The sequence below is a fragment of the Mobula hypostoma genome, chromosome 12 (assembly GCF_963921235.1).
Source record: "Mobula hypostoma chromosome 12, sMobHyp1.1, whole genome shotgun sequence".
Classification (NCBI taxonomy): domain Eukaryota; kingdom Metazoa; phylum Chordata; class Chondrichthyes; order Myliobatiformes; family Myliobatidae; genus Mobula; species Mobula hypostoma.
In genome coordinates this window covers 17,632,710-17,657,406 of record NC_086108.1, presented here as the reverse complement: position 1 = coordinate 17,657,406, position 24,697 = coordinate 17,632,710, and the positions used below count along the sequence as shown (strand labels likewise).

The window sequence follows — 24,697 nt, the reverse complement described above, 5'->3', positions numbered from 1 at the left end:
GTGTTTTAAGAGGGATAGAGAAGGGGGGAAAGCGGAGGAGGGGTGGCATTACTGGTCAGGGATACTACTAAAGCGACAGGAAGGGTGGGTAATGTAGCAGGATCCTCTTTTGATTCAGTATGGGTGGAAGTCAGGAACAGGAAGGGAGCAGTTACTCTATTGGGGGTATTCTGTAGGCCCCCTGGTAGCAGCAGAGATACAGAGGAGCAGATTGGGAGGCAGATTTTGGAAAGGTGGAAAAATAACAGGGTTGTTATCATGGGTGACTTTAACTTCCCTAATATTGATTGGCACCTGATTAGTTCCAAGGGTTTAGATGGAGCAGAGTTTGTTAAGTGTATCCAGGACGGATTCCTGTCACAGTATGTGGACAGGCCGACTAGGGGGAATGCCATACTAGGTCTAGTACTAGGTAATGAACCAGGTCAGGTCACAGATCTCTCAGTGGGTGAGCATCTGGGGGACAGTGACCACCGCTCCCTGGCTTTTAGCATTTATCATGGAAAAGGATAGAATCAGACAGGACAGGAAAATTTTTAATTGGGGAAGGGAAAATTATGAGGCTATAAGGCTAGAACTTGCGGGTGTGAATTGGGATGATGTTTTTGCAGGGAAATGTACAATGGACATGTGGTCGATGTTCAGAGATCTCTTGCAGGATGTTAGGGATTAATTTGTCCCAGTGAGGAAGATAAAGAATAGTAGGGTGAAGGAACCATGGGTGACAAGTGAGGTGGAAAATCTAGTCAGGTGGAAGAAGGCAGCATACATGAGGTTTAGGAAGCAAGAATCAGATGGGTCTATTGAGGAATATAGGGGAGCAAGAAAGGAGCTTAAGAAGGGGCTGAGGAGAGCAAGAAGGGGGCATGAGAAGGCCTTGGCGAGTAGGGTGAAGGAAAACCCCAAGGCATTCTTCAATTATGTGAAGGAAAAAAGGATGACAGGTGTGAAGGTAGGACCGATTAGAGATAAAGGTGGGAAGATGTGCCTGGAGGCTGTGGAAGTGATCGAGGTCCTCAATGAATACTTCTCTTTGGTATTCACCAATGAGAGGGAACTTGATGATGGTGAGGACAATATGAGTGAGGTTGATGTTCTGGAGCATGTTGATATTAAGGGAGAGGAGGTGTTGGAGTTGTTAAAATACATTAGGACGGATATGTCCCCAGGGCCTGACGGAATATTCCCCAGGCTGCTCCATGAGGCGAGGGAAGAGATTGCTGAGCCTCTGGCTAGGATCTTTATGTCCTCGTTGTCCACGGGAATGGTACCGGAGGATTGGAGGGAGTGTTGTCCCCTTGTTCAAAAAAGGTAGTAGAGATAGTCCGGGTAATTATAGACCAGTGAGCCATAAGTCTGCGGTGGGAAAGCTGTTGGAAAAGATTCTTAGAGATAGGATCTCTGGGCATTTAGAGAATCATGGTCTGATCAGGGACAGTCAGCATGGCTTTGTGAAGGGCAGATCGTGTCTAACAAGCCTGATAGAGTTCTTTGAGGAGGTGACCAGGCACATAGATGAGGGTAATGCAGTGTATGTGATCTATATGGATTTCAGTAAGGCATTTGACAAGGTTCCACACGGTAGGCTTATTCAGAAAGTCAGAAGGCATGGGATCAAAGGAAGTTTGGCCAGGTGGATTCGGAATTGGCTTGCCTGCAGAAGGCAGAGGGTGGTGGTGGAGGGAGTACATTCAGATTGGAGGATTGTGACCAGTGGTAACCCACAAGGATCTGTTCTGTGACCTCTACTTTTCATGATTTTTATTAACGACCTGGATGTTGTTGGTGGGGGGGTAGAGGGGTGGATTGGCAAGTTTGCAGATGACACAAAGGTTGGCGGTGTTGTAGATAGTGTAGTGGATTGTCGAAGATTGCAGAGAGACATTGACAGGATGCAGAAGTGGGCTGAGAAGTGGCAGATGGAGTTCAACCCGGAGAAGTGTGAGGTGGTACACTTTGGAAGGACAAACTCCAAGGCAGAGTACAAAGTAAATGGCAGGATACTTGGTAGTGTGGAGGAGCAGAGGGGTCTGGGGGTACATGTCTGAATGGTGGATAGTGTAGTTAAGAAAGCTTGTGGGGTGTTAGCTTTCATAAGCCGAGGGATAGAGTTTAAGAGTTGCGATGTAATGATGCAGCTCTATAAAACTCTGGTTAGGCCACACTTGGAGTACTGTGTCCAGTTCTGGTCGCCTCACTATAGGAAGGATGTGGAAGCATTGGAAAGGGTACAGAGGAGATTTACCAGGATGCTGCCTGGTTTAGAGAGTATGGATTATGATCAGAGATTAAGGGAGCTAGGGCTTTACTCTTTGGAGAAGAGGAGGATGAGAGAAGACATGACAGAGGTGTACAAGATAATAAGAGGAATAGATAGAGTGGATAGCCAGCCCTTCTTCCCCAGGGCACCACTGCTCAATACAAGAGGACATGGATTTAAGGTAAGGGGTGGGAAGTTCAAGGGGGATATTAGAGGAAGGTTTTTTACTCAGAGAGTGGTTGGTGCGTGGAATGCACTGCCTGAGTCAGTGGTGGAGACAGATACACTAGTGAAGTTTAAGAGACTACTAGACAGGTATATGGAGGAATTTAATGTGGGGGGTTATATGGGAGGCAGGGTTTAAGGGTCGGCACAACATTGTGGGCCAAAGGGCTGTAATGTGCTGTACTATTCTATGTCTATCTTATTTTATATTACTGGCTAGCTGACCTTCCTATTTCATTTATTATCTCCTTATTGCTTTTTAGTTACCTTCTGTTGGTTTTTAAAAGCTTCCTAATCCACCATTTTCCCACTAATTTTTGCTATATTATATGCCCTGACTTTTGCTTTTATGCTGTCTTTGACTTCTTTTGTTAGCCATGGTTGCTTCATCATCCCCTCACAGTATTACTTCATCTTTCGGATGCATCTATTCTGCATCTTCCAAATTGCTCCCAGAAACTCCAGCCATTGCTACTCTTCTGTCATCCCTCTTGGTGTCCCCTTCTGACTAACTTTGGCCAGCTACTCTCTCATCTCTGTAATTCCCTTTACTCCTCTGTAATACTGATACATCTAATTTTAGCTTCTCCCTCTCAAACTGCAGGTGAGATCACTGCCTCCCAAGGGTTCCTTTACCTTCTGTTCCCCAATCAAATCTGGTTCATTGTACAACACCCAATCCAGAATTGCCTTTCTCTTAGTGGGCTCAACTGCAAGCTGCTCTAAAGAGCCATCTTGTAGGCTTTCTGCAAATTCCATCCCTTGGAAACCAGCACCAACCTGATTTTCCCAATCTACCTGGATATTGAAATCCCTCATAACTATCACAACATTGCCCTTTTTACATGTCTTTTCTATCTCCTGCTGTAATTTGTGTCCCACATCCTGGCTATTGTTCAGAGGCCTGTATAATTCCCATCAGAGTCTTTTTACCCTTGCAATTTCTAAACTCTCCCCATAAGGATTTTACATCTTCCGATCCTATGTCATTTCTTTCTAAGAATTTTACTTCATTTTTTTTTTGCCAACAGAGCCACCCCACCCCTTCTGCCTGTCCTTTTGATACAATGTGTATCCTTGAATGTTGAATTCCCAACTATAATCTTCTTTCAGCCATAGTTCTGCAATGCTCACAACATCCTGCATGCCAATCTCCAACTGTGCTACAAGATCATATACCTTATTCCATATAATGCGTACATTCAAGTATAACACCTTCAGTCCTGTATTTATCACACTTTTCAATTTTGGCCCCATGGTACTGGAAGTTAAATTTTCATCCCTTTTTAAAATTTCTGTCTTTCTATTATTCTTGAGACTTTTGTAATGCCTCCTGGACTCTATCCCACTCCCTCCCCAATCCCCCCTCCTCTCCCCACTTCACCCCTCAATTTCACTATACCCACCCAAATCCCACTCCCAAAACCCTTCTTCCTGCTCCCAATCACCCTCCTCTCTAATCCCATTTCCCAATCTCACTCCCCCATTCCTATCCCTCTCCATACCCTTACCAATCCCACTTAACACCCTCTTAACCCACTTCACAAACCTCCCTCTGTCCATTCCCCAATTCCAATCCCAATCCCAATCCCCCATTTCCCGAACCCATCCTCAATCTCCTTTCCCAATCTCACTTCCCTCCCCTCTGATCCCTGTGCCCCACTCCACAATCCCACTCACCCACTTTCCCAATCCCATTCCCCTTCCACATCCCAGTTCCATATCAGCAATGATCCCACACCTCACCTACTAGAAACATGGTGCAACATCTTCCCAACGTCAAACCCCTCCCCAAACCTTCCCTGATCCTACCCCTCAAGAGCACCACTCCTCCACCACATCACCACTCCCAACCTAAACCTTGACAAACCCCACCCCAATATTACCCTTGACCCACCCAACCCAACACACCTCTGCCCAATGCCAACCCACTTAGTACCTCACCACACCCAGTCCTCAGTCCCCACTCCCCTGACCACAGACCCTACCCACCCACTTGTATAGAAATGCACTCCAAAGGTGGTAAAGGAAACTGCTGAATATTTATTATTATGAAGTCTTAAAAAGAATCTGAATAGATGAAGTCAGTGTTTGGCTCGAGCAACACTGCTAAACATTCATTATCTTAAGAGTAGGTTTCTGCAGGAATATCATGGGAAATGAAGATAATCACTGAAGAATCTTCAGCAACTGGCCATGGTTTATGAATCTATTCTGCCTTGTGACTCCTTAAAGCTTGTTCCCATGGTGATCTGCACTTAATATTTAAAAGGATCGTATATGGGAAAGAAATTCATGACTGCCTCGGTCTCTGGGAAGACAGGAATAAGGCTTTCCATTTTTTATGGAGGGGATTGAACAACTAAACACTCCTAGTCTGTTTCAATAACCCTGTGGTTTGATGTTTAATATTCCATGCGTTTTGCTAATTTTTTTGCCATTTTTGTGATTTGTTTTTTTTTTGCATGTTTGATGTTTTCTTTGAACGAGTTCCATGGTGTTTCTTTGTTTTGTGGCTGTCTTTGGGAAGAAGAATCTCAGGGTTGTATACTGCATACGTACTTCTGATAATAAATGTCCTGTACTTTGAAACTTTGTTTGGACACCAGTCACCAGATGGTGTGTTTGGAGTCTGAGTTAGCTCATTGTGGCAAGGGAGAACTTATATTTATTAAGTACATGTCATGAAGTTTAGACACTGCATGCATTTTAGCATCATTTCCCCATTAACGTACAAGAAATGCAGCTTCCAGGGTGTTCACAGATGACGCAAAGTTTGGAGGTGTTGTGGATCGTGTAGAAGGTTATTGTTGGTTACAACGGGGTATAGAATTCAATTAGAGAAGTATGAAAGGATACAATCTGGAAGATCCCGAGCAGAGATATGTAAATCATCCTTAGTAACAGGTGAGGTACCAGAAGATTGGAGGATAGCGTATATTCTTCCACTGTTTAAGAGCGGCTCTAAAAATAAACCAGGGAATTATTGTTATGAGCCTGACATCAGTGGTGGGAAAGTTATTGGAAGGGTTTATTCTAAAGGACTGGGTATATAAGTATTTGGATAGACATAGATTAATTAAGGATAGTTAGCATGGCTTCGTGCATGGTAGGTAGGTTGTGTGTAACCAATCTTATAGAGTTTTTTGAGGAAGTTACCAGGAAGGTTGATAAAGGCAAGGCAGTGGATATTGTCTACATGGACTTTAGTAAGGCATTTGACAAGGTCCCACATGGGAGGTTGGTCAAGAAGGTTCAGTCACTTGGCATTCAAAATGAGGTAGTAAATTAAATTAGACATTGACTCTGTGGGACAAGCCAGAGAGTGGTTGTAGATGGTTGCCTCTCTGACTGGAGACCTTTGACTAGTGCTGAGCCACAGGGATCAGTGCTGGTTCTGTTGTTGTTTGTCATCTATATCAATGATTTGGATAATAATGTGGTTAGCCGAATCAGCAAATTTGCAGATGACACCAAAATTGGGTGTGTAAGGGACAACAATGAAGACTTTCAGAGCTTGCAGTGGGATCTGGACCAGCTAGAAAAATGACAGATAGAATTTAATGCAGTCAAATATGAGGTGTTGCACTTCAGTAGGGCCATCCAAGGTAGGTCTTACACAGTGCATAGTATGGCACTGAGGAATACAGTAGAACAAAGCCATCTGGGAATACAAATCTATAATTCATTGAAAGTGGTGATACTGGTAGATAGGGTCATAAAGAAAGTTTTTGGCACATGGGCCTCCATAAATCCAAGTATTGAGCACAGGAGATGGAATATTGTGTTGAAGTTGGATAAGATGTTGGCGAAGCCTAATTTGGAATACTGTGTGCAGTTTTGGTCACATTCCTACAGGAAAGTTGTAAATGATATTGAAAGAGTACAGAGGAAATTTACAAGGATGTTGCTGGTACTGCAGGACCAGGGTTATTAGGAAAGATTGAATAAGTTAGAACTTTATTCCTTGGAACATAGAAAATTGAGGGGGAATTTTGAGGTATACAAAATTATGAGAGGTATAGATAGAGTAAATGCAAGAAGGCTTTTTTCATTGAAGTTGGGTGGAACTACAACTAAGGTCATGGGTTAAGGTGAAAGCTAAAAATTTATGGGGAACATGAGGAGAAACTTCTTCACACAGGGGGTCATAAGAATGTGAAACGAGCTGCCAGTGTAAATAGTGCATGCAAGCTCAATTTCAAAGTTTGTTTGGATATGTACTTGGATGGCAGCAGTATGGAGGGCTATGATCTGAGTGCAGGACATTGGGAGTAGGCAGTTTAAATGGTTTGGCATAGACTAGATGGGTAGAAGGGCCTGCTTTTGTGCTATACCTCTATGACTTTATCAAACTTGAAGAATGAGTACAAGTTTAATAACAGGAGTCTTAGCTGTGTGGCAGGCAAGAGAGATCTTCTAAGATTTGTATATCTGTGAACTTGTAATTCCACTGTAACACTGTAATTTCCTTTGGGATCAATTTAGTATCTATCTATCTATCTATCTTCTAAGATTTGTATATCTGTGAACTTGTAATTCCACTGTAACACTGTAATTTCCTTTGGGATCAATTTAGTATCTATCTATCTATCTATCTATCTATCTATTTCTGGGACCAAGTCCATAGATCCCTGGAGATTGAGTTCAAGAGCCACAAGGCAATGTTGCACCTGTATAAAATTCTGGTTAGACCGCACTTGGAGTATTCCACTCAATTCCGGTCACCTCATTATAGGGAGGATGTGGAAACTTTGGAAAGAGTGCAGAGGAGGTTTACCAAAATGCTGCCTGCATTAGGAAACATGTCTTATGAGCAAACCTTTGAATAAGCTAGGGCTATTCTGTTTAGAGCAACAGAGGATGACAGGTGACTTGCTAGAGGTGTATAAGAATATGAGAAACATAGATAGTGGACAGCCAGTACTTCTTTATTCCCAGGGCGATATAGCCAATTCCAGAGAACATCCATTGAGGTGAGTGGAGAAAAGTTCAGGGCAGATATCAGAGTTTTTTACACAGAGAGTCACGAGTGCTTGGAACACATTGCCAGAGATTGTGGTAAAGGCTGATACAGCAATGGCATTTAAAAGACTCTACTATGGGCACATGGATGTAAGAAAAGTAGATGGTGATGAGCTGTATAGGAGGGAGGGGTTAGATTGATCATGGAGTATGTGTATATTGGGCAGCACAGTATCATGGGCTGAAGGCGTGTGCTGTGCTATACTGTTCTATGTTCTATAGGTATCACGCTCTGTATGGAAAAACTTTCCCATCAGGTTCCTCTTAATAAGCTCCAAGACCTTGTGGGAACATTTCAATGATGGGACAAGAGAAATTGAGTGAAGTTATCCCCTTTGGTTCAAGAACCTGATGGTTGAGGTGTTCCTGAACCTGGAGATGTAAATAGGGGTCGTGAACAATTCTGATTTGATGGAGACAGATGTGAAAGCACAGAGGAACATCTGGAGAAATTTCTGAAATGTCAGTTCGCTGTCGTTGTTACTGCGCGATCGAGAAATCTTCCGGAGGGAAGGCCTCAAAATCCCTAGCTTTGCCTGCTGTTGGTGACCAAGACTGAGGTCGAATCGTTCGGGTAGAGATGGTGCTCCGTACTCGGTGTCAGAGGGCTGATCGGAGGCTCAAAATTTTCGGATGACTCAGAGTCGGACTGTGGTCGGGCATGGCAGGGAGAGTTTTCTTCCTTCTCCCGTCTGTGTGAGATGTGGGACATTTGAGAGACTTTGAACTTTTTACTGTGCCATGGACTGTTCTCATCAAGTTATGGTATTGTTGCACTGTTGCAACTATATGTTATAATTACGTGGTTTTGTTAGTTTTTTCAGTCCTGGTTGTGTTTTGTGATATCACACCAGAGGAAATATTGTATCATTTCTTAATGCATGCATTGTTAAGTAACAATAAAAGAGGACTGCATGTCTTCATAATCTAAGTCCTGAGGTTTCTGTACCTTCTTCCTGACAGCAGCAGCGAGAAAAGAGCATGACCTGGGTAGTGGAATCCCTCTCACTTTAATACTATGCACTCTAGTGCTTGATTCCCCAACACTGGGAAAAAGACTGCATTCACCCTTTCTATGTGCCTCGTGATTTTCTGCACCTCTACAAGACCACCCCACGATCTCCAAGAATAAAGACCTGGCCAGTTCCAGTTCTCTCTATAATTCAGTACCTTGAGTCTTTGCAACATCCTCGTAATTCCTTTCCGCATTCTTTCTAGTTCGGTGGAATTTATTTAATTCGACATCATGAAATGAAAGGCCTGTTCTAGAGGGAATAGGGCTAAGGTGGGAGAAGGAAAGTTTAATGGAGACTTGTCTTGCTAGTTTTTTATGCAGGGTGGTGGGAGGCTGGGATATGCTGCCAGGGAAAGTGGTGGTAGCAGATACAACAGCAGCAATTAAGAGGCACTGAATGGAGGGATAGGTAAATTGGATTAGTTATTAGCATTGTTACTTGGTACAGACATAGTGGGTTGAACAGTATGTTCCTGTCTTGTACATCTCTATATTCTATGGCCACCAGGATTGCACTGAAATTTACAGCATTTCAAGATTAACCCCAAACACCACAGCTCATGCATAACCAAAAATGCATTTTAAGTGTGTTCTCTCTTACTTTTCAAGTCAGCTATGTTATTAATTATAGAAATATTGCACTCATAGCTGTAGTTATGAGATAATTATTCAATTCTGCAATGAAGAATGCTTGCTTTATTGAAATAAAAACAGTTGAAAACCGAGCAAGTCAGGGAGCATCTGTGGAAAGAGAAACAGAATGACTGATTCATGTCAAAGACCTTTTGTCAGAATGGGAAAGAATTCAGCCTGAAGAATTAACTCTAGTTTCCCATTCCACAGATGCTGCTTGATCTGCTGCGTGGATCCAGCATTTTTATTTCCAACATATATAATGTTTGTAACTTTCGGTTCCAGCTCACTCTCTTATTGGCCCCAGGAATTCAGAGACCTGGGAAGGTTGATTTGTTGGTTGACCAAGGGCAGGAAACTGTAGGGTGGGGGGGGGGATCATGTGATAAGACCCCTAGGAGTATGATAAACTCCAGTGGTAAACTAATGTGAAAACGTTTACAACTGAAAGCAGTAAAGTTATCTTTGAGGATGTTGTGGAGAATGGTCCAGCATGGGATAAGTTGTGTACTGTGACTAATTAGATTGCATTGTTACCTAAGGCAGAAACTTTGAGAGACTGACCCCCCCCCACCCCAGAACATTAACCTTATAATGCAGGATGGACAATGCCTGTGTTCATTGAAGCTGTGAGAGTTTACACCTGAGACAGTGGCTCAGGGACAACAAGGTTGACTAAATCAAGGAGTGAATGCTGGTTGTGTGTGCATCCTGATACAAGGCAGCCATTATACACCAGCTACCACATGGACCAGAGCAAGGACTCAGTTCTGTGATAGGGGAGTGTAAAGTGACGGGGATGATGTTTTATTGCAAGGACTTAAAACATATGGCGCTGCCTCATGGATGGAATGTTAAACTGAAACCACACTTTTCTTGAGGAATGTGAAAGGGTGCTCTCTACTGGACTGAATAGTTACAATGACACCACTCGAGCCCATCCACCCCTAAGAAACCCTCTTGACTGGCACCTCATTCACAATTTAGCTGTTTAATCCCTCCACTGCTGGTTAACTGTACCTGAGTGTGCATGCAGCAACACCATGCACTACAGCAACTTCTTCACTGACAAGTTCCTCTAAATTCTCTGGGTTTTACCATGCTTGAGAGTTCTTTCAAATTGCTGCCCTGTATTACTTTTCTTTCCTGCTTTCTCGCTCAGTTCTTCCTGCAATAAAGCGGGCTACAGACATAGACACAGAAACATAGAAAACCTACAGTACAAAAGAAGCCCTTCAGCCCACAATGCTGTGCCAAACGTGTCCTTACATAAGAAATTACCCAGAGTTATCTATAGTCCTCTATTTTTCTAAGCTCCATGTACCTATCCAGGAGCCTCTTAAAAGACCCTTTTGTATTCACCTCCACCACAGTTGCCGGCAGCCCATTTCACGCACTCACCACCCTCTGTATAAAAAACTTACCCCTGACATCCCCTCTGTACCTACTTCCAAGCACCTTAAATCTGTGCCCTCTCTTGTTACCCATTTCAGCCCTGGGAAAAAGCCTCTGACTATCCACATGATAGTCTGTCATCGTCTTATACACCTCTATCAGGTCAGCTCTCATCCTCCGTCGCTCCAAGGAGAAAAGGCCAAGTTCACTCAACCTATTTTCATTGGGCATGCTCCCCAATCCAGGTAATATCCTTGTAAATCTCCTCTGCTTTTCTATATTTTCAGAATCAGGTTTATTATCAATGGCATGTGACATGAAATTTGTTAACCTAGCATCAGCAGTTCAATGCAATACATAATCTAGCAGAGAAAAAAAATAAAAATAATAATAATAATAAACAAGTGAATTAATTACGTATATTGAATAGATTAAAAAAACATGCAAAAACAGAAATACTGTATATTTTTAAAAAGTGAGGTAGTGTCCATTTAGGAATCGGATGGCAGAGGGGAAGAAGCTGTTCCTGAATCACTGAGTGTGTGCGTCCTTCCTGTAGGGAGGTGATGAGAACTGAGCACAGTACTCCGAGTGGGGCCTGACCAGGGTTCTATACAGCTGTAACATTACCTCTCGGCTCTTGAACTCAATCCCACGGTTGATGAAGAAAACTGCACCGTATGCCTTCTTAACCACACAGTCAACCTATGCAGCAGCTTTGAGTGTCCTATGGACACGGACTCCGAGATCCCTCTGATCCTCCACACTGCCAAGAGTCTTACCATCAATACTATATTCTGCCATCATATTTGACATTCCAAAATGAACCACTTCACACTTATCTGGGTTGAACTCCATCTGCCACTTCTCAGCCCAGATTTGCATTCTATCGATGTCCCACTGTAACCTCTGACAGCCCTCCACACTATCCACAACACCCCCAACCTTTGAGTCATCAGCAAATTTACTAACCCATCCCTCCACTTCCTCATCCAGGTCATTTATAAAAATCACAAAAAGAAGAGGTCCCAGAACAGATCCCTGAGGCACACCACTGGTCACCAACCTCCATGTAGAATATGACCCGTCTACAATCACTCTATGCCTTCTATGGGCAAGCCAATTCTGGATCCACAAAGAAATGTCCCCTTGCATCCCATGCCTCCTTACTTTCTCAATTAGCCTTGCATGTGGTACCTTATCAAATGCCTTGCTGAAAACCATATACACTACATCTACTGCTCTACCTTCATCAATGTGTTTAGTCACATCCTCAAAAATTTCAATCAGGCTCGTAAAGCATGACCTGCCTTTGACAAAGCCATGCTGATTATTCCTAATCATATTATGTCTCTCCAAATGATCATAAATCCTGCCTTTCAGGATCTTCGCTATCAACTTGCCAACCACTGAGGTAAGACTCACTGGTCTATAATTTCCTGGGCTATCCCTACTCCCTTTCTTGAATAAGGGAACAATATCTGAACATAGAACATAGAACATCGAATAGTACAGCATAGTACAAGCCCTTTGGCCCACAATGTTGTGCCGACCCTCAAACCCTGCCTCCCATATACCCCTCCCCCACCTTAAATTCCTCTGTATACCTGTTTAGTAATCTCTTAAACTTCACTAGTGTATCTACCCCTATCACTGACTCAGGCAGTGCATTCCACGCACCAACCACTCTCTGAGTAAAAAACCTTCCTCTAATATCCCCCTTGAACTTCCCACCCCTTACCTTAAAGCCATGTCCTCTTGTATTGAGCAGTGGTGCCCTGGGGAAGAGGCGCTGGCTATCCACTCTATCTATTCCTCTTATTATCTTGTACACCTCTATCATGTCTCCTCTCATCCTCCTTCTCTCCAAAGAGTAAAGCCCTAGCTCCCTTAACCTCTGATCATAATCCATACTCTCTAAACCAGGCAGCATCCTGGTAAATCTCCTCTGTACCCTTTCCAATGCTTCCACATCCTTCCTATAGTGAGGTGACCAGAACTGGACACAGTACTCCAAGTGTGGCCTAACCAGAGTTTTATAGAGCTGCACCATTACCCCGCGACTCTTAAACTCTATCCCTCGACTTATGAAAGCTAACACCCCATAAGCTTTTTTTAACTACCCTATCTACCTGTGAGGCAACTTTCAGGGAACTGTGGACATGTACCCCGAGATCCCTCTGCTCCTCCACACTACCAAGTATCCTGTCATTTATTTTGTACTCTGCCTTGGAGTTTGTCCTTCCAAAGTGTACCACCTCACACTTCTCCAGGTTGAACTCCATCTGCCACTTCTCAGCCCACTTCTGCATCCTATCAATGTCTCTCTGCAATCTTTGACAATCCTCTACACTAGCTACAACACCACCAACCTGTGTGTCGTCTGCAAACTTGCCAACCCACCCTTCTACCCCCACATCCAGCTCGTTAATCTGGTCGTTAATACCTGCAACCCTCCAATCCTCCAGAACCTCTCCTGTCCCCATTGGTGATGCAAAGATCATTGCCAAAGGCTCAGCAATCTCCTCCCTCACCTCCCAGTGTAGCCTAGGGTATATCTCGTCCAGTACCAATGACTTATCCAAATTGATGCTTTCCAGAAGTTCCAGTACATCCTCTTTATTAATGTCTATATGCTGAAGCTTTTCAGTCTGCTGTAAGTCATCCCTACAATTGCCAAGGTCCTTTTCTGTAGTGAATACTGTGGTGAAGTATTCATTAAGTACCTCCGCTATCTCCTCTGGTTCCATACACACTTTTCCACTGTCACACTTGATTGGTCCTATCTCTCATGTCTTATCCTCTTGCTCTTCACATACTGTGGAATGCCTTGGGGTTTTCCTTAATCCTGCTCACCAAGGCCTTCTCATGGCCTCTTCTGGTCTCCTAATTTCATTCTTAAGCTCCTTCCTGCTAGCCTTATAATCTTCTAGATCTCTACCATTACTTAGTTTTTTGAACCTTTCCTAAGCTTTTCTTTTCTTCTTGACTAGATTTGCAATAGCCATTGTACAACATGGTTCCTGTACCCTACCATCCTTTCCCTGTCTCATTGGAATTTACCTATGCAGAACACCACGCAAATATCCCCTGAATATTTGCTATATTTCTGCCGTATATTTCCCTGAGAACATCGGTTCCCAATTTATGCTTCCAGGTTCCTGCCTGATAGCTTCATATTTCCCCTTACTCCAATTAAATGCCTTCCTAACTTGTCTGTACCTATCCCTCTCCAATGCTATGGTAAAGGAGATAGAATTGTGATCACTATCTCAAAAATGCTCTCCCATTGAGAGACATGACACCTGACCAGATTCATTTCCCAAGTAGAGCCTCTCCTCTTGTAGGCTTATCTATATATTATGTCAGGAAACCTTCCTGAACACACCTAACAAACTCCAACCCACCTAAACCCCTTGCTCTGGGGAGATGCCAATCAATATTTGGGAAATTAAAATCTCCCACCACGACAACCCTGTTAGAGAAACATAGAAAACCTACAGCACAATACAGGCGCTTAAGCCCATAATGATGTGCCAAACATGTACTTACTTTAGAAATTACCTAGGGTTACCCGTAGCCCCCCATTTTTCTAAGCTCTGTGCACCTATCCAGGAGTCTTTTAAAAGACCCTATCATATCCACCTCCACCACCATTGCCGGCAGCCCATTCCACGCACTCACCACTCTCTACATAAAAAAACTTACCCCTGACATCCCCTCTGTACCTACTTCCAAGCACCCTAAAACTGTGCCCTCTCGTGTTAGCCATTTCAGCCCTGGGAAACAGCCTCTGACTATCCACACGATCAATGCCCCTCATCATCTTATACACATCTATCATTGCATCTTTCCAGAATCTGTCTCCCTACCTGCTCCTCGATGTACAAGGTGGTCTTTGAAAAACATCCAGTAGAGTTATTGACCCCTTGCCATTCTTAACTTCCACCCACAGAGACTCAGTAGACAATCCCTCCATGACTTCCTCCTTTTCCGCAGCCGGGACACTATCTCTGATCAGCAGTGCCAAGCCCCCACCTCTTTTGCCTCCCTCCTTGTCCTTTCTGAAACATTTAAAGCCTGGCACTCTCAGTAGCCATTCCTGTCCCCAAGCCATCCAACTCTCTGTAATGGCCACAACATCATAGCTGATCAGTACTGGTCCATGCTGTAAGTTCATCTGCTTTGTTTATGATACTCCTTGCATTAAGACAGACACATCTCAAACCAGCAGTCTGAGCGTATTCCTTCTCTATCACCTGTTTATCCTTCTTCTCACACTGTCTACAAGCTTTCTCGATTTGTGAGCCAACCACCCCTACCTCCGGCTCTTCAGTTCAGTTTCCAGCCCCAGTGATTCTCATTTAAACTCTCCCCAATAGCCTTAGCAAACCTCCCTGCCAGGATATTGGCCCCCTCAGATTCAAGTGCAACCTGTCCTTTTTGTACATGTCACTCCTGCCCCAAAAGAGTTCCCAATAATCCAGAAATCTGAATCCCTCCGCCATGCATTTATCCTCCACCTCACTCTATTCCTATACTCACTGTCACGTGGCACAGGCAATAATCCCGAGATTACTATCTTAGAGGTCCTGCTTCTCAACATCCTTCCTAACTCCCTGTAGCCTTTTTTCAATACCTCCTCCCTTTTCCTACCTATGTTGTTGCAAAAAGACAGAATGTATGGTGATATCCAAAAAGAAGGAAAATCCTGTCGGCAGGCTGAGAATAAACGGGGAAGACATAAAGCAAGTACAGAACTTTTGCTACTTTGGAAGCTGGGTGACATCAGATGGCAGGTGCAACATGTACATCAAAAGAAGAATAGGGATGGCAAAAGACACCTTTACTACAATGAAGAGTACACTGACCAATACTAAACTAGGCATGACAACCCACCTCAGAGCACTGAAATGTTACGTTTATCCAGTTATGTTATATGGCTCAGAATGTTGGACAATATCTAGTAACATGAGGAAACAAATTGAAGCAGCAGAGATGTGGTTTTTGAAGAGGATGCAAAGAATATCATGGATGAAATGAATATCTAACGACGATGTCATGAACAGAGCAAACACAAAAAGAGAAATAATGTATGAGATCATGAAAAGGCAACGTGACTTCATTGGACATGTGATTAGGAAAGAGGAGTTAGAATGCACAATAATTGTAGGAAAGATTGAAGGGAAGAAAGCAAGAGGAAGGCAAAGACAAATGATGATGGAGACAGCAGCCAGAAAACTGGAAATGAATACCAATGAATTGATCCACTTGACCCGAAACAGGAGTGTGTGGGCCATGGCAGTCAAAGCTCAAACTGGGCAATATGTACCATGACCTCCACCTTCCCACTTCAGGATGTTGTGGACACGATCAGAAACATCCCAGACCCTGACACCTGGGAGGCAAACTACCATCCGAGTTTCTTTCCTGCATCCACAGAATCGCCTATCTGACCCCTTAACTATAGAGTCCCCTATCACTGTTGCCATCCTCTTCCTTTCCCTACCCATCTGACCCACAGGGCCAGACTCTTTCCCATGTAGACACTTTTCAGACACTGTTGCTTTCCCCATGTAGGTTTCCCCCCTCCCCCAACAGTACTCAAACAGGGGTACTTATTGTTAAGGGTGACAGCCAAGATGTACTCTCTAGTATCTGACCCTTGCCCTTCCCTCTCCTGACTGTTACCCACTTACCTGTCTCTCGAGGCCCCAGTGTGACTACTTGCCTATAGCTCCTCTCTTTCACCTCCTCACTTTCCCTGACCAGACGAAGGTCATTGAGTTGCATCTCCAGTTCCTTACTCCCGGTCCCTAAGGAGCTGCAGCTTGACGCACCTGGCGCAGATGTGGCCTTCCAGGGGGCTGGGAGTCTCCCGAACATACCACATCTGACACCCAGTACAGAACACCGGCCTCACAGACATACTTCCTATTCCTATTCTTCGCAAGTAACTCAGCTTGCCTCAACCTGTTATCGCCAAAGCTCTGTTGAACCAAAGCCCTCCTACTCTGTCTCTTTCTACTCTTACATTGGCTCTACATTGTAGGACTGGCTCTCAGTAAACAATTCTTCTGCCACTGCTATTATTTTAGAAAAGGCCCTGCCTAGGCTGTGTTGTAATTTTATAAATTTATTTATTATCATATGTACACAAATGTATGATATCAATGCCAAATGAGCTTTTATCAGCAGCACAGTACATTGCAACCATGACAAACTTAGGTTAACATAAACTTAAATTAACAACAAAAGTTTACCCAATTTGCACAACAAAATAAACATAAGCAACACACACAAAATGCTGGAGGAACTCAGCAGCTCAGGGGGAATCTACGGAAATGAATAAACAATCGACGTATTGGGCCAAGACTCTTCATCAGGATAATGATACCAGTGTAAGAGGAGAGAGAGGAAATTACATATTGTGTGAGATAGTGTGCAGGTTTTTTAGGTTGAACAGGGAAAAACTGACATGAAGGTATGTAACCAGAGGACTGAAGTCAGAGAGATATGGCATGGAAACAGGCTGTTCAGCACACTGATCACAAAATGGTCTCGTGTACAGCTAGGGTTTCAGCCCGAAACATCGACTAACTTTTTTCCATAGATGCTGCCTGGCCTGCTGAGTTCCTCCAGCATTTTGTGTGTGTTGCTTGGATTTCGTGATCATCAACAGCATTTTACACAAATCCTACATTCATAAAATTTTTAATTCATCCCACCTTCACCTCAATAACTCCCAGTTTCTACAATTCTTCCACACATTAAGGCAACTCACAGAGGCTACTTAACCCACTAACCCAGATGATTTTGGGATGTGGGAGGAAACCGAAGCACCCCAGAGGAACCCCACATGGTCGCAGGGAGAATGTGCAAACTCCACACAGGTCAGAATCCAAGGTAAGGCAGCAGTTCTACCAGCAGCGTGATTGTCAAGAGACGAGGAGAAAGTAAGGATAGCGTTCTGACACAGCGAGATGTGGAACGGGCTGCCTAAAAGGCAAAAGGCAGATTCAACAGCAACTTTCAAAGGGGAGTACAATTAGTTGTTGGAGTGGTGAAATAGTGGGGGCTCTGCTGAAAGAAAGACGAATCACGTAACACACACTGCTGGAGGAGCTCAGCAGGCCAGGCAGTATCTATGGAAAAGAGTAAAGTCGACATTTCAGGCTGAGACCCTTCAGCAGATCACATAGCTTTTGCAGTCTACTGGTGGAAGCTGGATAGGCTGAAATATGCAATCGGCTTCTCTATTCTATTAACAGGTTGTAGACAGACAAACACCTCCTTGTAAGGGGCAAAAATAATGGCAGCATTTCCTACCCGCCCCCTCTTGAAGCCATTCAGCCAGCTCAAATCTCATTTTGAGAGCTCCCTGGGACCTGTGATCTGAGCATTTATATTATGCTTAATGTAATAAGATCTCACAAATCTTTTTATAGTTTAAGCTACTTTAGCATGTGTTGCCTTGTGGCGAAGGGGGTTTGGGGAGGGGAAGAAGAGAAGGAAGTGGAGTGGGAGGTAGTGGGTGTGGGAGATTATGGAGTTTGGAATGTGAATGTTGTGGGGAGAAGTTAAAATCCAAGGCTATTTATGTACTTAGCACATGTGTACAGTTTAATAATTGACCACGGCAGAGATAGGGAGTTTAATGTTCTAGGTGTGGGATTTGATTTGCGGCTGTGGAGATAATTAATGGATTTATGAACAGCACTGACAGCCTGGATTTAGGGACACTGTCAGTCAACAGCTTTTTTTACCCCGAGCATCATCTGGTTTTCCTGAGGAACGGCAGAGGAGGTAGAGGAGAAGCGATTTGATTTAAATTTTCTTTACACGCCCCTGACCTTTGGTCTAGTCTCTTCTGCCTGTGCAGAGCAGTTAGGATTTTTTTGTGCGCAGGCGACATAAGTGACACGAGTTTACCCGGCCAGTGCTGCCCATTCCTCCTGTTACCCCTTCCCTCCTGGTGAAGTGGCTGAATCTCACCAGCAGAGCTGTCAGCTGGTTCCTCCGTGGCTCCTGGACAGTTCTCAGTGTCAGCACCTGGCTCCCATTTGCACCAGTCATCAGAACCAATGGAGGACTTCTGGACCCTTCGGCCCTTTTATGGTAAGATTAGCTCTCCATTGAAGGTGTGCTTGCTAGGAGAGGGAATTTGTGTCTGTCCACGGGTAATCATGTCTGTTCCTCTGTGGGGAAGTTGGCCCTGTACCACAGGACAGAGAGAAGGGATAAACTTGCTGATAACCTTTTTACCAGGATAAAAGTGCCTACGACTTTGCGATACTGTTAAACCCACTTTGCCCTGGTTTTCCGCACCCTGTATCCCCTGCCCCTCCCAAGCGAAACTTGCAGAGAAGCTCAGGAACAGAATTTTATCAAACTCTTCAATATCATTCTTCATGTTTAAGGATGGTTGGCACGGACTCAGTTGGCCAAAGTGCCTGTTTCCATGCTGCATGTCTCCATGATGATGTGGATCTCATTGGCAAAGCTACTATGTATCGCCCATCCCTAATTGTCCTTGAACAGAATGGCTGACTGTTGGTGTGTCTGGAGTCACATAGACACTTTGTTGGGTGAGTCATAGAGGTATACAGCATAGAAAACAATCCTCTTGCCCCAACTCATCCATGCTGACAAAATTCCTGAACTGACTTAATCCTATTTGCTTGTATTTGGCCTATATCCCTCTAAACCTTTCCTAACAACCTGCCTTTTAAAGTTGGTATTTGTAGTCTCCTCGATCATTTCCTCTGGCAGCTTGTTCCATATACCCATCATTCTTTGTGTGAACAATCAGTCCCTCAGGTCCCTTCTAAATCTTTTCCCTCTTACCTTAAACCTGTGCCCTGTGTCCCCTTTCCCTGGGGACAAGATTGTGGCCATTCATCTTACCTATACCCCTCCTGATTTTATTCATCTTTGTAAGGTCACACCTCAGCCTCCTGTGCTCCAAGAGGCAAACCATTTCTAGCCTTTTGAAGATGTCCCTAATGGTGGAAAACCTAGTGCCCATGATGGAGCTGGCTGAGACTCCAACCCTTTGCAGCCTTTTCTGATCCTGTGCATTGGAGCTTCCATACCAGATGGTGATACAGTCAATCAGAATGTTCTCCATGGTACAACAGTAAAAATTTGCTAGAGTCTTTGGTGACATACCAAATCTCAAAGTCCTAATGAAGTATACTATTGACGCAGTAAGAAAAATAGATAAAATCCGTGGAGGGGAGGCTGTTACTATGATGTGTTAAGCTGTGTCCTCAATTCTATGCAGTTTCTTGCAGTCATGGGCAGAGCAATTGCCATACCAAGCCATGATACATCAGGATAGGATGCTTTCTGTTGGTGCATCAATTAAAATCGGTAAGGGTCAAAGAGGACCTGCCAAACTTCTTTAGCGTCCTGAGGAACTAGAGGTGTTGGTGAGGTTTCTTGGCTGTAGTGTCCATTGCTTTTCGTGGCAACGTGATGTCCTGAGTTTGTGAGCGGCGCTACATAACTGCAACTTTCCTTCCACTTTGCCTTTCTGCAAATGTGACATGTCAGTGGAAGAAATAAGGCTGCGAGTCTGAGAGAGGGTCATCCTAGGTGTGTGTGTTTGACCATTCATCATTTACGTAACATAAAAAATACACCTTGGCAATCAGCCCTTTCCACTATATTGAATTAAACTACTAAATTTCTTCTGACTGTACATGTCTTCATCCCTCATCCTTGCATATTCATGTATCTATCTCAATGCCACTATTGTTTCTGTATCCACCACCACCACCCCTTGTAGCGCATTCCTGACATCTGACACTCTCTGACTAAAAAAACATGCCCTACACATCTCCTTTAAAGTTTCCCCCTCTCACCTTGAATGCATGTCCTCTAGTACTTGACATTTCTACCTTAAGTAAAAGATTCTGACTATCACCCTATCTATGCTTCTCGTAATCTTACAAACTCCTATCAAGTTACCCCTCAGCCTCTGAAGCTCCAGAGAAAACAACCCAAATTTCTCCAGCCTCTCCTTATAGCTCATACCCTATAATCCAGGCAGCATCCTGGTAATCCTCTTCTGCACCATTTCCAAAGCCTCCACATCCTTCCTATAATGAGACAACCAGAACTGCACGCAACTTATTTGACCTACGTTTGTCATTAAGTTTAAAGTGGCACATAGCCAATGGAAGAAAGAAGGGGAATGCCATATTGGGGTTTATATGCTTAAAATGTGGGATTGCAAGCACGGATTCACCACTAGTGTTTAGGCACCAGTGTGTTACCGAAAGCTGGGTCAATAGTCTAATTATACACAGATGAAGATCATTTGCAGATTATTTGGTTTGTGATGTTCCTGTAGATGCCAGTATATTCTTACAGAACTGTGCAAAATTCTTCAGCACACACACACATGTATATATATTATATAGTTAGAGTGACTCAGACTTTTGCACGGTACTGATTATCGATTAGTTAAAATAATAAGATGGTTGGGAAACAGAAATAAGAGTACTTAGCTTTGTATTAGCTCAGTAGCATAGTGTTATTTGGTAACTGAAAAACATAATGTACTGTACGGTGCAAAATGTGTACCCTAGCTCTATATATGTGCCTAAGACTTTTGCACTTTACTGTAGTTCAACAGAACCTGCAGAAAACAACTAGCTTTCTTTCACCTGCCTTTGTTTCCCTACCCTGACTATGATGGAGATCAGTTTATGCTTTCAAATTTCTGCTTCGATGAATGAAGCTGTTGTGCTGTCTTAAATGTGATCAGGCAGGAAGAGATCAGAGAATTTGAGGAGAGACTGGACAGGCTGGGTTTGTTTTCCTTGGAAGCAGAAAAGACTGAGGGAGTCCTACAAAATGATGTGATAGAGAGACAGAATGAATAGTGAGAAAGTTTTCCCAATAGAAGCCGTGCCTAAAACTTGAGAACAGATGTTTCAGATAATCGGTAGGCAGTTTAGAGAGGATCTGAGGGGATTTTTTTCCCTCAAGTGGGCGATCAGAATCTGGAATACACTACCTGAAAGAGTGTTAAAGGCAGAGACTCTCCCAACATTGATGAAGTCACCTGGATGAGCATTTGAATCATCAAGGCATACACCAAACGTAGAGAATGAGATTAGAATAGACTGGTAAACAATCTGCTGGAGAAACTCAGTGGGTCGAACAGAATCTGCGGGAGAAAGGAATTGTTGATGTTTCAGGTCCTGATGCAGGGTTTCAACCCAAAACATCCACAGTTCCTTTCCTCCACAAATGCTGCTCGAGCTGCTGAATTCCTCCAACAGATAGTTTGTAATACCAGATTCCAGCATCTTCCGTCTTTTGTGTTTCCAGTATAGGTGGGTACTTGATGGGTGAATATGATTATGGTGGGCCAAAGGGCCATTTTTAGTAGCTCTATGACCCTATGTGGAACACTGACATGGTATTACATTGCACCTAAGAGCTGATGTGGGCATTGATGAGGGCATTGCATGCAGTAGGTTGACCTACTGCAGAGTCTCTAGAGGAAAGTAGAGGAGCTGGCAGAATAACTGGGTGGAATTGTGGGGGGAGTTGGTTGTCGGAAAGTCAGGATTGGGAGGGTTCAAAGAGTTGGGGTCGAGAAACTGGGCATTATCCTCATGGAGCAAAATCTCAGCAAGATAAAAGGCAAGTAAGGGATATCCTCATGGTGATCCCAGTCCAGCACAGCAGATATCCTGCGGCAAGCCAGCAGTGATCATTGCTGAGATAACATGGTCAGCTTCCAGAAAACCACCACATGTAAAATGAGGTAAGCTGATAGGAAAGTCCTGGCTCACCATGACTCAGTCTAGGAATTGTCAAGAGGAATCTGCAGCAGCATCCAAAGGAAAAGGTGACAGAGTTTCCAGATCCCAAACGTTCCATGTGAAGAATGATGCATCTTGAGCAAGGAACAATTTTGTTTTTTTTTGGTCCTTGCTGTCAAATACCATCAAGGAAAGAGACGCGTTCTGAGAGTGCAACTGGCCTTGTGTGTCATCTGAGTGACTCTTTGCAGTCTTGACTGATTCAGTAAGAAACTGCATTGAAAATTAACAGTAATCCACAGTCAACTCCGTGCTTGGAGACATTATCAATTTGTGGTTTTCAGAAGGACCTGTTTGCCTTGCTGAGACCAATCACTGCCAGTCTCAATGTCAGAAGGTTGTGAGTTCATGACTCATCCCAGAATCTATGGTAGGTCCCAGTGAAGTTGTCAAAATGTGGCTTTGTCAACCACCCTGTAGATGGGCGACACCATTACCTTCTGCTTGGATCCAAGGTCAGTTCACTTATTGATCAGCATCTGTGACCAGTTTGAGTTGATATCAGGGGCCAAGATTAATTGCAGGAAAAAGGAGGGCATGCTCTTGGGCAACTGGCATGACTGATTCATTGTCCCTTCACATTGGGTCCGATTACATGAAGGTGCTGGGGATCTGGGTTGGAGGAGCAGAGGCATTCAACAAGAGTTGGCTGGAGCGGTTAAAACAAACGTTGGGACACTCGTCCTTAGTAACTGGGAAAAGCCTGGTCATCAGGTGTGAGGTACTCTCAGGACTGCTGTACTTGGTGCAGGTATGAACCGCCTGTCTGCTCCTCCAGTTTGGAAATCACCTGGGCCATCTTCCAGTTCATCTGGAAATCCAAGTTGGAGTGAAACATACAGATCACAATGCACAAGTCCCTAGACAATGCAGGAGAAAATATACTCAATGGCACTCTCACCCTGATGACCATCTTCATGTGTAGCTGCATCAGGCTGTGTGGAACCTAAGTACATGGGCACCAAGTACCCTATGTGCCGAGGTTCTATCTGACCTCTGTGTTGTGCACGATGGGTCTGGCCCCTTTACTGCACAACGTCCCAGTCAGCTGGACATTGCCACACTGCCTGTTCTATGTGGAGAAGTTCTTCCAGACCAACACCTTTGACCACGTTCATCAAGCAGTGGTCAGCTTGGCACATCTTGGAGGCACTGAAGGAGAAGGACTGGATGGACACAGTGGACTGAGCAGACTGTCCAGACATTCTAGCAGGATGTGTCATCGCCAGAACCTCACCAACAGTAACTAACATCTTGCCTGGCTGGTGGTGAGAGGAGCCCTCCAAGTCAGACCCTTTGTGCATGCCTGTAACATCACTCCCCATGGAATGAATGCTGTGGGGGTGTGTGATGGCTCACCTCTGCAGACTGTGGGTTTACAAAGAGGGTGTGGAGACAGATGTAAGGACCTGGGCCGTGTTTCATTCCGAGATGCTGCATAACAGAGGAGTCTGATCTACGGGCTGTCCCAAGGATACATGCAGAGTGAAGGAGGTAGAGTGGTGCTGGCAGATCATCAACTCGGTGAAAAACACCCTTTGGGCTGCCCAAAACTTGGTCTGCCAGCTCATCGAGATGTCCATGGAAGAATGTTGCTGCGTAGCACAGTCCAGGCTCAGGAGTACATACTGAGGGACATACCCACAGCAAGGGCTCAGTGGGGGATGACGACAGTCTAGGGTTCTTTCGCTACTGGGCAGGGAGGGGTTGGGTTGGATGGAGAAGCCCCTCAATTATTGTAGTAGCATACCACCCCGGGGGCCACATGAATGGCAACAGTGCTATTGGTTTTTAAGAAATGTAATAGAACATTACTTAACACATTGTCTATGAATGTAAGAATGAAAAGTTATTGCATGAGTTATTCCTGAAATAATTTTTATTGTGAATAAAATTTCTTTTAGTTAAAAAAATTCTGCTATGTCTTGTATGTAATAATCAGCTTTGAAAAAAGAACAGGAGGCAAATCCCCAGTGTCCTAGTTTATAGGAATGACTTTGTGATCAGTGTTTCCTATTTTCTACATTCGCCCTGCATGACATATCATTTGATGTACAGGTCGACCTTCACTAATTCGGTATCATTTGGACCTGAGGAGTGCCGGATTAGTGAAAATGCCGAATTACAGAAGGATCATATTAAGCATAATCAGTGGCAGATTATCAAAGGAACCGGATTACAGGTAGTCGGATTAGTGAAGGTCGACTGTAATACGTGTCTCACTCTGTCCCTTGCTTTCAGTCTTGCCTTCACTCTGTTTTTTCCAGTTTTGAATCTGTTTGATTTGGACTGAAATCT

General features: G+C 44.0%; 1 protein-coding gene across 5 annotated transcripts in view; it reads left to right on the top strand.

The window, feature by feature from the left end:
* LOC134354641 (retinoic acid receptor RXR-alpha-A) overlaps nt 1-24,697 on the top strand; it is a 285,142-nt gene that overhangs the window by 71,894 nt on the left and 188,551 nt on the right. For 2 of the 5 annotated variants that reach the window (XM_063063690.1, XM_063063692.1), the window contains exon 1: nt 18,300-18,671. The exons of 2 other annotated variants lie outside the window; for them this stretch is intronic. In XM_063063690.1, coding sequence (XP_062919760.1) covers nt 18,638-18,671 — 34 coding nt within the window. In that variant the 5' untranslated portion in view covers nt 18,300-18,637. Of the gene's footprint in view, nt 1-18,299; nt 18,672-24,697 lie in introns of those variants that run through there. One more of the 5 variants, XM_063063695.1, reaches the window with a different exon arrangement.